The sequence below is a fragment of the Stegodyphus dumicola genome, chromosome 11, assembly GCF_044657685.1.
Source record: "Stegodyphus dumicola isolate Sdum_Otavi_A_Nest chromosome 11, ASM4465768v1".
Classification (NCBI taxonomy): Eukaryota; Metazoa; Arthropoda; class Arachnida; order Araneae; family Eresidae; genus Stegodyphus; species Stegodyphus dumicola.
In genome coordinates this window covers 119,800,417-119,813,641 of record NC_140778.1, presented here as the reverse complement: position 1 = coordinate 119,813,641, position 13,225 = coordinate 119,800,417, and the positions used below count along the sequence as shown (strand labels likewise).

The window sequence follows — 13,225 nt, the reverse complement described above, 5'->3', positions numbered from 1 at the left end:
TGACTACAGAATGCTACTGTGGAGAAAATGCAACGTGTTTTTTCAACGACTACGGAACCAAGAAATGCATTTGTGATGAAGACCATATGGAAGTCAATGGAAAATGCATAGGTAAATATTTTATTGGTACATTTATATTGCTAAAACCTTTCGTGTTTTCAAATTTAATCTTAGAAAATTGATTTTTTTCAAGTTGAATTGCTCTTATGATTAAAAGAATTGCTATTAAGATTTTTAAACCCAGTTTTCAAAAAGGCAGCAAACTTTAATGCCTTTATTAATTACAAATACAAAGTTTCTTCTTTTAACTTAATTACTTAATGCCCATATGATATTAAATGAATTTTAGTTAATTGTAATTAAAAAATGCTAGTATACTGGCAGTAATTTATGCAGCAAAAAAAGGCTTTAAAAGGGAACAGACGTAAGGTGACCCAAAGGAATATTATAATTATTAGATGAGAAGAAATGTTTGAGAAACGCTGTTCTAAGGGAAAATGGCTGTCCGAAGATTTTTAGATGATTTTGGTTTGATATTAAAAACTCGCCTGATTTGAAATTCATTTTTTAATTGCAGCTATATTTCTAGAGGTATAAATACTCGTCTGATAGTTGGCAGTTTTGTTTTCATTCAAAATGGCGCTTTTAAAGAAGCAATAGATGGAAGGCTATGTTTGTGCTCGTTCCAAAGACAATTATTCATATCTAGTTATTAAAAAACGTATTAAAAGCCATTGTGTTTCGATGTCTGAAGCTACGATAGGTAGTATTGCCAACAAGAAAGGGAAAACGAACGTAAAAATTTGGTTTCAAGTGGAAAAATTGTTCCAAGTACATATCCAAGGGTATCCGAACAAAAATGAAAACATGTTGCCACAACAGGTGAATCTTAGGTTTATTTAAATAACTGAAAAAAAAAAAAAAAAAAAAAAAAAAAAAAAAAAAAAAAAAAAAGATTCATTCATTATCTAACATCAAAGGTATACTTTTGGGAGCAGAAGAAGTGAAAAGTGAGCAAGCCTTCGCCGGGAATCGTACACGCGGACTTTTGGAATACGCGTCCAGCGTGCAGACCACCACGCCACGTTGGCATGCCAAGAATGTGAGAGAAATATCCCCTTATATACTTCCCCTTTTAAAGGGCGGCTGTGATTTTTAGAGGACCCCAATCGCCGAATCCTGGGTGAGGAGAATCATCAACCAACACCATTTTACCTTGGGCGCTACTGTAGAGATATTAGGTATATTTTTTGGAAGCAGAAAAAGTGAAAAATGAGCAAGCCTTCGTCGGGTATCAAACCGCGGACTTCTGGGATACGCGCCCAGCGTGCAGACCACCACACCGCGAAGGCATGCCAAGAAAGAGGGGAAATACCTTATAGCCTTTTTGAAAGTCCAAAAGCGCAAACACCCACGGGTCATACATCAAGAGATTTAGCTGGGGATCTGAGGGAAGGGTATAAATTTAATACCGTTTCTTGCTCCATTTTTTCTAGGAAATTAGAAGTGGACTTTGACGTGGGGCTACTTGCTAAAAGGGAGGAAAGAATTTTAAAACATGGCTAAAAGAATCTAAAGTTTTTCAATGGGTATTTTTTAATTTTTTGTTGGTTTTTATATAACGGCAAACTAAAAATAAAGACAGGGAGGCATATCTTAAGATCAACTCCACATATTATCAGGAACATATTTCGTACCCAGTTTTCAAATCCGAAAGACCTACTCTTCACAAACAGATCCATCAATCAGTAGAACTGCATCAAGACGAAGCAAGTAGCCCCACGTTAAAATCCACTTCTAATTTCCTAGAAAAAAATGGAGCAAGAAACGGTATTAAATTTATACCCTTCCCTCAGATCCCCAGCTAAATCTCTTGATGTATCACCCATGGGTGTTTGCGCTTTTGGACTTTCAAAAAGGCTATAAGGTATTTCCCCTCTTTCTTGGCATATGGTGGTCTGCACGCTGGGCGCGTATTCCAGAAGTCCGCGGTTTGATACCCGACGAAGGCTTGCTCATTTTTCACTTTTTCTGCTTCCAAAAAATATACCTAATATCTCTACAGTAGCGCCCAAGGTAAAATGGTGTTGGTTGATGATTCTCCTCACCCAGGATTCGGCGATTGGGGTCCCCTAAAAATCCCAGCCGCCCTTTAAAAGGGGAAGTATATAAGGGGGTATTTCTCTCATATTCTTGCCATGCCAACGTGGCGTGGTGGTCTGCACGCTAGACGCGTATTCCAAAAGTCCGCGTGTACGATTCCCGGCGAAGGCTTGCTCACTTTTCACTTCTTCTGCTCCCAAAAAATATACCTAATGGCTCTACAAAGAGAATGACCAAGCGTCATCCTGTTACGCTCCTTGGACTTTGGAAAGGTGTTCAGGAGGAATGGGATGAAAAACCTCTTCCGATAATGCAAAAGTCATTATTGTCTTGGAAATCATGGTGTAGAAAGATCGGGAAGAGTTATCAGACAGAACATTTAAAAACACCAATTTTAGGAAAAATATATCTGTAAATACAGTGAAAATCGTCTAAAATGTGTACAAAGCCTCTGTATTATTTTAGGCATGTTTTTTTAGGCATCTTGAAACCTTCTACGCAGCCACACAGTTTTTGAAACTTGAACAAAGGCAAACAGTGATCAGCAGTCTTTCTCACATAACCACCCGACAAAATTCGCGTGTGTCTAACTGATATTTCGCATTATTTTGGGTAATTTTCTGGAAAACTTTATGAAAAATTTATAACGAACAATTCCAGTTATTTATAGTTTTTTATATTTACTTATTATTTCTTTAAGCTTTAAATGTTTGATATTTTTCATTTCGATGCTGTGACGTTTCCTTGGTATAGAACTGTCTTTAGTTGTAAAATATGCTTTCTTTTAGTTTTAGATTCATGTGAACTGAAACTATGCAAGAATGGAGGAACCTGCGTTGTTAAAGGAGGCAAAACTGCTTGTCATTGTCAAAGGGCTTACACTGGAGATAAATGCGAAACAGGTAATTTACAAATTTAATTTTGCACTCAGCAGCTTTTTGATCAACAGTAGATTAACACAACTGTAGTTCAACAGTTGATTTAAAGTCAGAAATTATGTGGGATTTTTCGACTACACAAAACAATAGCAGTTTATGCCCATCCTCTTCTGAATGTGCAACATGTAGTAGAATGAAAGGGAATTTCAGTTCCGTCTTACATAAAATATAAGACCTAAATTTTCAAATTATTTATGATTCAAGGCTATCGTACAAGTCATTAAATATATTTGTACTGCATTTCCGCTGCTTTTGGACAATAGGTTTGTGTAAGAACTCTAAGAATAAACTCTTCCTTTAGCTCCCATCTTCGAAGATGTTTCGAAGTGAGAAATTTTCTACTTGCGTCTTGCCAATATTTTCAAAACTCATACGATCATGGTGTTATCAATCAAGCTTACGAACCCGAGTCCAGCGCAAGTAAAAATAATTTTTCCACTCAAAATTATAAATATTTGTCACAAGATATAATGACAACTTCTTAAAATTTGCATTTATATTTACAACGAAAATGAGCAATTTGTTCCTAAGTAAATGGTTGTAAATTGTCAAAAAGTGCTGTGGTTCCTAGTAAGTTCAAATGTCACTTGCTCATAAGTGATCCTCAGCTTGCATCAGAAAACAAAAGCTATTTTCAGAAAATAGTTTAAGCTCTAAGGATGAATTGTTGGAATTTAAAAGAAATTACCTTCTTATAGAAGAAAAGAAATTACTTAATTTTACCTTTTAAAATAAAGTACCTTATTTTACCTTTTTAAAGAAAATACCTTATTGTACAAAATAAATCATAAGAAAGTACTTTAGAAACGTTTCAGACACTTCCAAAAAGCTGTCATAAAATAATTCATAAAATAGCTATTGAGCATTTGACAATAAAAAGCGAATATCTGCGCATTACCTTACAAATTAAAAATTAAAAATTTTGATTGGGCCAAATTATAATGAACGACTCGTGGGTGAGAATCAATTAAATTTGAAATAAAAGGAGGAAACTAATTTTGGTGTGAAACACCGAAGTAATTTCAAAACATTCAGAAAATTAAATTAATGCGTTTAGTATCAATCTTAAGTACGATTCACCGAAAAAAATCACAAAGAGATTTAAGTGATTTATTACAGTTTTCCGCATCTATATGCGTGAATTTAGACTTTAGGCTTTGACTAACATAAAAGCGAAAATACTGATCCAGACGTTTAAATCTAGATCACGAAATATTATTAATTTTTTGTCCAAATACAAACGAGGTTCTCAAAAACACTACTCTCAAATTTCGCGTTAAATGAAATAATTGCATTAAAGATTATTTCTAATTGACTGTTAAATAAACATTTTGTTTACATATATTTCATTAAAAATTATTATCGTATGCTATGTATGCAAAATTTACTTTAAGTACATAAGTCAATTAACAAAGAAAAATTCTTTTAAATCTATTTTATTGTTGATGTATGGCCAAATTTTTAATTTATTAGCAGTGCACCGTTACGAAAAAAAGGGTTGAGAACCACTAAGGATTTATTAAATGAATTTCATATCTTTTCAGCTTTCCTTAAAACATCAATCTGATTTTTCGTTTTGGTTAGTTGAAAATTATCTTTTTACATGCAGTTAGTTGAATTGTTATACTGTTTACAGGAATATGCCTTCAAAAGTTGAAAAAAAATTTAATTCCTAATAATTACAAAATAAAAATTATAGGTATCAAAAATACATGACAAAAGCAGGTTTATGTCGAGGCATGCATCTGAAATTGAAGTGGAGGAAAACGATATTGTCCCGAATTTTGTATTCAGTTAGATATTTTTATTAGAATTATAATTAAAATTGTTTTATTTCTCCCTGCAATGCAGTACGAGACATATTTTACGAGATTAAATTATTTAAATAGATATTTAAATTTAGATTTAAATTGAATTAATGTAATTGAATCTATGTTAGCTGTAACCGTAATGCCACACTCGTTTTCTTTCCAGAAATCTCGAGAAGCGGAATTTAGTAGAAATATTTCGCGCCGCCAGTTGTTGTTTTAGAAGTGGCTGTAAATTTAATGTCGAAGAATCGAAATAAAAAAGCTATAAAAGCCAGAGCGAGGGCATCTCAACTCAGTTGCTTAGTTACTGTTTTACGAGATATTTAGTTAGCTGCTGTTAGCTGCGGATTACCTTTCTCATTGCATTGCGTTGTATTTTAACGTTTTTATTAGTTTGGAGTATAACTAGTGATTATATTGCGTGCACTTGAACGAATATCTCTGAAGAAAATTCTAGCGTTCTGTTATATTTCTTTTGATGAGAATAAATTTTATTAATCTTTTATCGGACTTGTGCATTCAATCTTTTACGAACCCGTATGCATGCAACAACATATTTGCATGTTTGAGAGTACATTTCAGTTCAAATGCTTTTCAGTTCTTAAGAGAAACTTCAAATTATCGAATTTTGAAATATCATTTTTATGGATTTCACTAGTAGACGATTTTTATTAGTGATTTTCATTCATTGATGATTAGTAGATTCATTGGTGATTTAGGTCAGACAACAGGAACAGCCATTCTGTTGGACCGTGTCTTTCTATTCCTTTGTATGTTCAAGTCCGTTGTGAAAAATATTGAGGTATATAGTCTACCACTGATAGTACATCCAAAGAATATGTATTGTTAAGAAGGAAAACTTCGCAGCAGCAGTAGTTGCTCCCTTCGAACGAAATGGGAAACAGCTGCGCATGCGTGAAATATGTCGCCAAAAAGCGGCAAAGCTCGAAGCTGATGTCGAAGGCTTATTCACAAAGCCTACAGACCGTTTCTTCTGCTGTTTGCTCCGATTGGTTAAAAGAGGTAGGGTTACAGAATCTAGTCTTGGCGACTTTTGGTTCATCGCCTTTACAATTTGTATCTGAGCGTCCTGTACCAAAAAGTGAGCATAACCCACCGGAGAAACCGCAGCCTAGTGGTAACGAGCGCGAAAATAATTATCAGACTTCTACGTTGCCGGTTCTATCCCCGCTCGTAACTTTCATAAACTCTGCTTTATACGGATTTATTTTTATTTTAACATTATTCAATGACTTTGTCATTATTTGTCTTTTCGCCTTCGGGTACGGTGTTAAAAATTAAACGCCTTTATTTTCTCTATTTTTGTTAATGTTAATTTTTCTTATTTTTATTTACTGGTTTGTACTCTTTGTAGTAGGTACCAGTAAGCAAGATTACGATCCAAGATCCCGAAAAGCGTTTCAATAGATATAGCGCATAATGGAATAAAATATAATTTTAGTTATACTTACTCGTAAAAAGAATAGGTATCCGACACCGTTAAATGTTTACTGAATGTTTTCATTAGGTTAATTTTTTAATATTCCATTATTTGTATAAATTAATGCGCTATGAAAATTTACACAATAGACTTTTCCTAAGTGAAATAACGAAAAAGTGCATATGCTGTCTCGATATAAACACCTTTTCTTGTAAAACAATTACGTACTTTTAAAAGTTTAAATTCAAATACAAATAAACTATTAATAAGATCAGTAGGTTATTTAAGATATATTCCCCACAATTCCTCTAAGCTTTCATTCATAAACTAAAAAAAAATATTGAATGAAATAAACGCTGTTTCCGTTTGTTTGCTGTTAATTACCACTCCTACAGGGCGATAACTCGCCATTCCAAATATGACCGCCAAGCAGATGTTTTCTCCAATGAGAGCAGCCCGTAGCGAAATTGTCTGTAGGCTTTGTGAATATGCATGTCGAAGTTCGAACAGGTTCGACGGTCACGATTATCAAGAGTTTAAAGCTGTGTGACTCCATTTTTCTTTCCTCCATTTTGATAATATAAAATCAGACATCAAACTGCGATATGAATAATGCAAGTGAAAGTGAAATTTCACCTAATTTTCTTATTCATCTTAACCCGTATTTCCTGTATACGTCGCGGAGGAAGAAAATCTCGGCCAGGTACGGTACATCACAGAAGGGGAAATTCTCGCCAACAGGTTCCGTCGCCAAATCCCTTGGTGAATTTTCCCTCTTCTTTCTAGCGGCGCAGAAGACAAACTGGTTTACATTACGTATATGGAGCCTTTCCTTCTAGACGTTCTTTGGTAGAGCTTCGGTTTGTAATGCGCCAGAGAAGTTTGATTCTCATTAAACACTGACATTCTACCTTAATTACTTCCTCAAACAATTATGGTCCTTTATTTGGACTTTTCAATTGCTTGTGGGCTAGGTAATATTTGGAAAAAAAGAGTAATTGCAGCGATATCTTACTGAAACACAAAATAAATTGATGCATCTTGGTAATCCTGTTTACCCTTTTCGGCAAATGGATTGTGGTTTCGCTCATGTGCAGAAGAATCGCCATGAGTTTAACCATTTCGCCGTCCTTTCCTGTCTGCGAAAATTTTCTCCCAGCGACCGTCTGTTTTTCGTAGCGTGTAATATTGTTTTCTCTGTACATCAGAACTATCCATACATGCCTTTCGTAGTGGATGAATATCAATGAATATTAAGTAAAATTATAAGGAAATAAAGCATAATGGAAAAATAATATCTCTGCTTGTTTCTAACAGCAGGATAATTTGATAACATCTGATCCAGGCGGTCCACTTGAACGAGCTTGAGAATGTTTGATGCGCGTTACGGCCGCCCTGCGGAAGTTTCACTTGAACGCGCTAGACGCGTTACGGACGACGAAGAGGTTAACGTAGGGGGATAGTGCATGTTCTTAGATGCACTGACAATGAATATTATATTTTATTTTGAAATTGAACCTAATGCTGTAATTAATCTTTATCTTCTTTTGTAATCATATTGCTTTAAATATCCTATATAAATACATTTGCGGTTTTCAAGGGGGCATAAACTTAAATTTTCTCTGCTTTTGCCCTTGCAGAATGCTATTGTGGACTGAATACAACATGCTTCTTTGATGAAAACGGAACAAAGAAATGCAAATGTCAGTACGGCTTCACGGATGTTAATGGAAAATGCATAGGTAACTATTTGATAAAATACTTTCACAAAGTTTACAATTCTGTGCAAATTTTAGCACGAAATCCACGTTCCTTTCTTCTGCATTAGTATACAAGTTTAAATTGAAAATTTATATTTCTCTTTACGGACGATTTTAATTTTCGGCGTTATAAAAAGTTTACTTATGTACAACTATTATATTTCTTTGAACGTCTACCAACATTCTTCTTTTTCTAATATAAAACATATAGCATTGATGTAAATAGCTACATTCCTCCTTTTTTATATATGACATATGAAAGTTCCACATACATTTCTTTAAGAAATCGGAAACTACATTCTGCACGTTTGTGTAATTACAGAATGCTCCTGTGGAGGAAATTCAACGTGTTTCTTCGATGAATATGGAACAAGGAAATGTGTATGCGAAGACGGCTACATAAATGTTAATGAAAAATGCACAGGTGACCATTTATCTATATAATATACACAATTCTAAATCTACTAAACTTTTACAAGGTAATCAATGATATATACGTATGTTAATTAGATATTTTAACGTAATTACGTTGTCTTTAGAGTAACCAATGTTAAGTAACCCGTTCCCTTTTCTCTTCACATGATTAATATCCATAATTTATTTGGTTTATAAATCCTTGCTGTGTTTCTTAAACTTTTACCTTCATATGTTGCTGGGAATTATATAAGCGAGATGTGTACTCTTTATTAAGTAGATAAAACTGTAGATAGAATGTTACAATGAGAATGAAGTAAACCAGTACTTGGTGCATTCTCCCAGTTAATGCTGAAAATTTCCAGTAAACCACGTGATGTAAGTGTAAGGTGAACATGTTGGTAAGAGACTGCAAGCAATTTTTGTTTCAATCCCAGTTTACAAAAATGAAACAGCGTCAGAAGTTTTCAAGTGTCACACAAATTTAGAAGTACTGAGGAAAAACTTATATACCGTTGATGATTTGTTAAGCAAGTAAAATTTGAAGCAACATTTTATTTTAGATGAAACACGCTAAGAAAATGTCAACTTTAATCAATGGGATATTTTCTTATGTAACACAATAAAAAATAAAATAATGATTCAATTTTCGATTATTCTTCATATCACACTCTCTAATTCATTTTCAATATGTTGTTTGTGTATTTGCTAACTTTAAAGATGGTAATAGTAATGAAAACTTAACTAAACTTCTTTCATTTTATTCTTCTGAATTCTAGGCATCAGTTTTACTCCAGCTTTTCACGTAGTCACCCGCAGTGAAATTAGTTTCGGGACCACTGTACATCGTTAACCTTTATTACCCTTTATCAGTTTGCTTCCTTTCACATTTCTTATATTTCGTTTCGCTAATAAAAGTACATCTGACTTTTATCAATTCAGCGTTTTTGCTTGTTATTTACAAACTTTCATTTCTTCGACAAATCACCGCTTAGTCATAACATGTACAGTATAAAGTCCATAATCCGGACGTCTTATCCGGAATGATCTATAATCCGGACCTCAAAGCCACAAACGTTTTTTTGTATGCTTTACGCATGCGCGTAAAAAATGAGTGCGCATACATAATGCGCATTAACATGTGCGCGTTGAAAGAAATGTCTAATAAAGTAAACAAATAAATATTAACCATTTTTTTCGTAAAATTTGATACCCTTTACATCATAATTGCTCTTTATTTCATAAATTACGGTTACATATTTTTAATCGTATAATTTCTGCATGCCATCTTATCAGATTTAAATTGATGATCTATAATCCGGAAAAACCTCTAATCCGGAATCGCCGAAATCCCGACGAGTCCGGATTACGGAATTTGTACTGTACTTTTTTAAACTGAAGGACTTAAGGCACCAAAAATCAACATAATAGTAATAAGTTTGCAGGACTAATTTCAAAGTATTAAATATAAAGCATTCTTCTTCAGCTGAAAAAGAAAGTTCTACATTTAGCCGTTCGAAATTTATAAATAATGAGAGACCTAATTTCATGAGAAAAGGTACCGTCTTACCGGTATTGTCTACAGTCTTGCAACAAGGAGTCGCTTATCAAGGAGTGAAATCAATGTCATTCTTCAGGAATTGCTACCGAGGAAAAATTTAATTATACAGACAATAATTATATTACAGTTCCAATGTATTGGATTCAAAACATTACACAATTGTTCTCAGGTATTAATACGAAATGCCCTAAGAATAAATCATAATCTTCAAGCTAGTCAAAATTCCTCGATTCCATATTAAATCGCAACCAAAAGGCCATTGTCAGATAATCGTGCCGTTGCAAGGTGTGAGATGATATACTATGACATTAACAGAAGTAATAACGTGTACAAACGGGGTTTTTTTCACTTGACATTACAAAGGCCTGTAGTCAAGTGAAATGCCAAGTGACATTTCACTTGACATTACAAACTTCAAGACCAATTTCAGAAAATTTTAGCGAATTACTCTGTCATCTACAACCAATAATTCTGCAGCTCCTATGACACCGTGTTTAATTGTTATTAATTAGGGGACGTTAAAATGAAAATTGAAAGGACATGACTAATTCATCCTACAAAATGTTCTAGACCAGTGGTCGTCAGCCCTTAGAACTTCACGGACCACTACATATATAATTTTATATATTTCGGACCACTACATATATAATTTTATATATTTCGGACCACTAACATTAATTAAAAAATTCTTAAATCATACCTTAGAAACAAGATATTAATACGCAAAAACAATATTCAACTTTCCAATATATGTAATTCTAATTTTCAATAGTTAATATAATTTTCGGAACATTTGGTATTCAGCAGCATGCCTTTATGGAAATTTAGGCTACGCCCCTGATTATAAGTAACAATTGAAACAATACTAACATCTGACTGATACACATATTTCATTCATATTAAAAATTATATGAAAAGTACAAAAATCGTACCTTCTTGTACAGAAAATTTCATAGTTCCATATCACTGAAAAGAACTTCAGGAAAAGCAAGAACAAACCGGCAATATCAATAAATTGAAAGTGTTATGCCGCCAATTCTTAATTATTGCAAACATAATAATCATCGCTTACTCAGCGATGGTGCCATCGATCAGCATTTCGATAAAACAAAAACGAAATTTCTAGTGATGCAAATATAAACAAGAATGCAGATGGTTCTCATAAAAGTCCATCAAGTTGCCTATTGACACGGAGAAAAACTGTGTGATTAACGAATACAATAGTATATGTTTGTAATTCAAAAGAAAAGGGAATTCCAGCTCGCGCCGTTATTTATCACACCAGCATATCCATAGATGCCAACTCTCACTTTCAAATGTCGTTAGATACACCTGCAAAAGTAGCTAAACATTCGATAAAATCAGAAGGAATTCCGCTAAAATTAGTAGCTAAAATTAAAAACAAAAGTATAATCCATATTCCATAATAGGTTTTGTTACTCGTCATTTTTAAAACTGAATCTTCATAAAAATATAAATAATGCCCCAAATTTTCTGAGGACCATCAAAAAGTTTTCACACACCACCAGTGGTCCGTGGACCACTGGTTGACGATCGGTGTTATAAAATCTCTAGTAAGGACCTCACATAATGAGAACAATAGCTATGCTTACCTTGAAGGCTATATAAATAACTGTTTCGATACATTGAAAGGACATCAAATATTAATTATCAATTTTTGTTGATATTGTTAATAGTGTTATCAGGGTATTGTTAGCAGTGCTTATCGTAGATTTATAATACCTATGTGCTCAGTTAAATGGGCAATTAAATATGCAACCGACGCAAACCGCAACCAAACTACCAGTCACCAAAGGTCGCCCTAAAGTTTTCTCGGTTCGTCAGTTTTGTTCCCCATTATCTTTCATATTAAAGACATCAAAAGTCGTGAAATGTTGCATGTAAATTATGACATTGTTCTCTTGAGTTTACCAAAAGACAAAAGTGACTAATATATGGCATGAATATGATTTTTATTAGTCCCAAATAAAACCATAGTTTCAAGGAATGGTCTGTTCTATGCATAAAAGCTCTCTTCAGTTTGAGGAATTTCAAAACAATTTGAAATTAAGCCATGCCCATGACTTCGCGGTTTTAAAGCATTATTCGGATGAATTCTTATTCTGTTATTAAAATTTACTACAGCCTACTTACAAAAAGAGGTTAGAGCCATTGACTACCACACTTTCACCAAGAATAATGCGTCTAAAGTTCTTTCGCAAAGATTACATTTTGGACCTGACTAAGAATTTCTATGACTTTATTACTTGTAGTCAGTCTAATGATCTTTGTTGTTTGTTGTCTATGACTGGAGATTAAAACTTGACACACGAATTGTATACGGCAGTCACATTTATTGGCTTATTTATTGAAACTGGGATCAACACCATATTCCCTGAAAATCTTAACGTTTTTTATTAGTCAAATAAAACATTTTGATATATTTCAATAATGCAAATTTTATTTCCTGGCTCTGAAATTATCTGGAGTTGTCGTACTTGTCTAGCTGGTTATGTTTCCGAAGCTTTGTTAGTGAGGTTCATCCATTACTATTAGCCAAACATAAAGTTCGTGTCCACCAACTTGTGTTCATGAAACGATTCGCGTCCTTTTTACGACATCACAAATATTAATGAAGACGTCCAAGATTCCGACATGAAGCTCTGGCGTAACAGGAACCACTTATTAGTTTCAAGTCCTGCATTCCCGTAGGAGTATGTTCCATGTCCCTGTTCTGTATCTCCTCAAAAGTTTATACATGGAGTTTTCAAACACTTTATTTAGTGTAGCACGTAATTGTGTGCATATTGGCGCGTAAAATTAATTTTCAGTGTTTTTCATCTTGACTTATAATAATCATCTATTTTCAGCTATATGCAATCCTAATCCTTGCGTGCACGGTGTATGCAAAATGATTGACGAACAAGGATTTTCATGCAGGTAATGTACAAAAAAAATTGGATTTTGCTTTATTTGTCAAGTTAATTAGTATTAAAACAGCTTACTTTGTGCTCTCTAGAATGCGGTGGATTCAGTGGGAGATAGCCTACCAGGTAATGGAACCCTCCTGCTTCATCTGTATATTTCACAGACGTGTCTGAATGCGTGTCGTTCAGTGTCAAAGCAAAAGTTAAGAAAATCAAATAATACAATGTCTTTGTTTAAGACATTTTCTTTTGTAAGGAATTACTTTTTAA

General features: G+C 33.8%; 1 protein-coding gene across 7 annotated transcripts in view; it reads left to right on the top strand.

Moving 5' to 3' along the window:
* The window catches only part of LOC118181776 (uncharacterized), a 67,132-nt gene that overhangs the window by 34,427 nt on the left and 19,480 nt on the right, over nucleotides 1-13,225 (top strand). For all 7 annotated transcript variants that reach the window (XM_085827156.1, XM_035350963.2, XM_035350962.2 and 4 more), the window contains 5 exons: nucleotides 10-111; nucleotides 2,892-3,005; nucleotides 7,934-8,035; nucleotides 8,376-8,477; nucleotides 12,899-12,968. In XM_085827156.1, coding sequence (XP_085683282.1) covers nucleotides 10-111; nucleotides 2,892-3,005; nucleotides 7,934-8,035; nucleotides 8,376-8,477; nucleotides 12,899-12,968 — 490 coding nt within the window. The remainder of the gene's footprint in view (nucleotides 1-9; nucleotides 112-2,891; nucleotides 3,006-7,933; nucleotides 8,036-8,375; nucleotides 8,478-12,898; nucleotides 12,969-13,225) is intronic.